Source organism: Triticum dicoccoides, chromosome 7A (assembly GCF_002162155.2).
Source record: "Triticum dicoccoides isolate Atlit2015 ecotype Zavitan chromosome 7A, WEW_v2.0, whole genome shotgun sequence".
NCBI lineage: Eukaryota > Viridiplantae > Streptophyta > Magnoliopsida > Poales > Poaceae > Triticum > Triticum dicoccoides.
Genome location: NC_041392.1, coordinates 548,174,621 through 548,177,271, shown reverse-complemented (window position 1 = coordinate 548,177,271; position 2,651 = coordinate 548,174,621). Strand labels below are relative to the sequence as shown.

At 59.3% G+C, this 2,651-nt stretch overlaps 1 protein-coding gene across 1 annotated transcript; it reads left to right on the top strand.

Moving 5' to 3' along the window:
* The first annotated feature begins 266 nt into the window (after positions 1-266).
* Positions 267-2,066, top strand: LOC119334480 (cytokinin dehydrogenase 10-like). Its single transcript, XM_037607039.1, has 2 exons — positions 267-867; positions 1,004-2,066. Exons 1-2 carry the CDS (start codon positions 267-269, stop codon positions 1,999-2,001), a joined length of 1,599 nt encoding a protein of 532 aa, XP_037462936.1. The 3' UTR covers positions 2,002-2,066.
* The last annotated feature ends 585 nt before the right edge of the window (positions 2,067-2,651 follow it).

Sequence of the window (2,651 nt, the reverse complement as noted above, 5' to 3'; positions counted from 1 at the left end):
GTCAAGCTAGGGGCCTATGACCATATGCTTTATTTTTAGGACCATATGTTTGTCTTTGGCAGAAGTCAATTAGGAATATTCAAAACCTAAACAATTAGCAACACCCCGCTGCTGCCGGCATTTGTCAGCTCTAGCTGCATCGCCGGGTGCAACTATAAATATGTAGGAGTTCTTGACATGAGAGCACACACCAACATCTCCTTCAGCTCATGCAAGTAGCAAACTCAAGCTACACGACTCACATCCCAAACATCTATTACAGCAACATGCCGATAGCTCGTTTTGCTACATTGCTCATAGTCACCGGCTTCCTCTCCACGGTCGGACATCTCGGAGCGCCGGCATTTGGCGCTCTCGATGATGATCTCTTATCCCTTGACATTGTGTCGAAAATCCATACCGATAGGAGCTTGACAGCCAGGGCTTCCTCGGACTTTGGCCACATTGTGGAGGCCACCCCCGATGGAGTTTTCCACCCGGTCTCTCCCGCCGACATAGCTGCTCTAATCCGCTTCTCGCTCTACCAGCAGACACCGTTCACGGTGGCGCCGCGTGGGAAAGGGCACTCCTCTAGGGGACAGGCCCTCGCCCCCGGCGGCATTGTCGTCGACATGCCCTCGCTGGGGCGTGGTGACCATGGTCACCGTGTAAATGTGTCCATCGATGGGATGTACGTGGACGTCGGCGGCGAGCAGCTATGGTTCGACGTTCTCCATGCCACGCTCAAGCACGGGCTCACGCCACGGGTGTGGACCGATTACCTCCGCATCACCGTCGGCGGCACGCTCTCCAACGCCGGCATAGGCGGGCAGGTGTTCCGGCACGGCCCCCAGATCTCCAACGTGCACGAGCTTGACGTCGTCACAGGTACCGGTTTTCTGCCTGGTGGCACGCATTCTGTGTACCGGTCGATGCGACTAGTGTCCACGTCGTTTGCTCTTCATTAACTAGTGCACACGAGTCGGCGTTGTTTTTAAATAGCTAAAATCTGTGTTTGCTGCAGGCACGGGAGACATGATCACCTGCTCCCCGGGCAACAACTCGGACCTGTTCTACGGGGCGCTGGGCGGGCTGGGCCAGTTCGGGGTGATAACCCGGGCCCGGGTCGGGCTCGAACGGGCTCCGAAACGGGTCAGGTGGGTCCGGCTCGCCTACACGGACGTGCACCAGTTCACCGCTGACCAAGAGCTGCTCATTTCAAGAGGGGCCGGGTTCGACTACGTCGAGGGTCAGGTCCAGCTGAACCGGACCCTGACGGAGGGCCGGAGGTCGTCGTCCTTCTTCTCGGCGTCGGAGCTCGCCCGTCTGACGGAGCTCGCGCTGGGCACCGGATCAGCCGCGGTGTACTACATCGAGGGCGCGATGTACTACGGCGACCGCTCTGCCGCCACGGTGGATCGGAAGCTCGAGGCGCTGCTGGAGGAGCTGAGCTTCCTCCCGGGGTTGGCGTTCGTCAGGGACGCGTCGTACGTGCAGTTCCTGGACCGCGTCGGGCAGGAGGAGCAGAAGCTCCGGGCGGCCGGCGCGTGGGACGTGCCGCACCCGTGGCTCAACCTCTTCGTCCCGAGGTCGCGCATCCACGACTTCGCCGCCGGCGTGTTCGACGGCGTCCTGAGGGGCGCCAGGCCCGCGGGGCTCATCCTCATGTACCCCATGAACAGGGACAGGTGGGACGACCGGATGACGACGGCGACGCCCGACGAGGACGTGTTCTACGCCGTGGGGCTGCTCCGGTCGGCGGTGGCCGCCGGCGACCTGGAGCGGCTGGAGAGGGAGAACGAGGCGGTGCTGGAGCTGTGCGACCGGGCGGGCATGGGGTGCAAGCAGTACCTGCCGCACCACGCGTCGCAGGACGGCTGGAGGCGGCACTTCGGGGCGAAATGGGACAGGGTCGCCGCGCTCAAGGCCACGTACGACCCGCGGGCGATCCTGTCGCCGGGGCAGGGGATCTTCCCGGCCGTGGTGGCCAGCACGACGCCCGCTACAATCACGGCGTCCTGAGATTTATTTAATCTGCTCAAGTTGAAGGTTCATCTGTTGGAAACTGGAAATTGTATCCCGTACGGTCGTGCACGTCGAACCAGCGACCACTGGCTGGGCAGTATTCAGTAGGTGTTCAGACTTCAGAGCAGAGCGTAGGATTGCAACGAGGGGTCCGAAGGGGGACACGTTAGTACCTCGAGTCCTCGAATATAGGAACTCGGCACGACCAGTAGAACATCATGATCATGGTTTACCCCGCCCATCCTTCGTGGATAGTAAAGGTCGAAAGGTGTGTGAGCATAATACAGTAATCTGGTTTCACAATGGATTGTACTCACAAAGTCCCTCGAATATAAGTGGCGCCGCTTCAATGTGGTCATCCTTCTACATCACTTGGGAGGGGCTCTTCCCGTCGTACCTTCTACATGCAGCATCAACATCCTGTTCAGATCACTGCCCCTTGCTTCTTGCAGCTGTTGCAGCCCCGCGCCGGCCGGCCACGTTTAGATTTGAATCCTTTTGGCCTCGGTTCCCGCACTTCCAGGAAACAGTCCAAGGCGCCTGAACCGCCCAACCTCAACGCAATGTGCTTTTGCAAGGCTGAAGGAGAAAATGAAAAGGGTAGCAAAGGACCTCAAAATCTGAAATAAATCTCAGTTTGAAGGGGC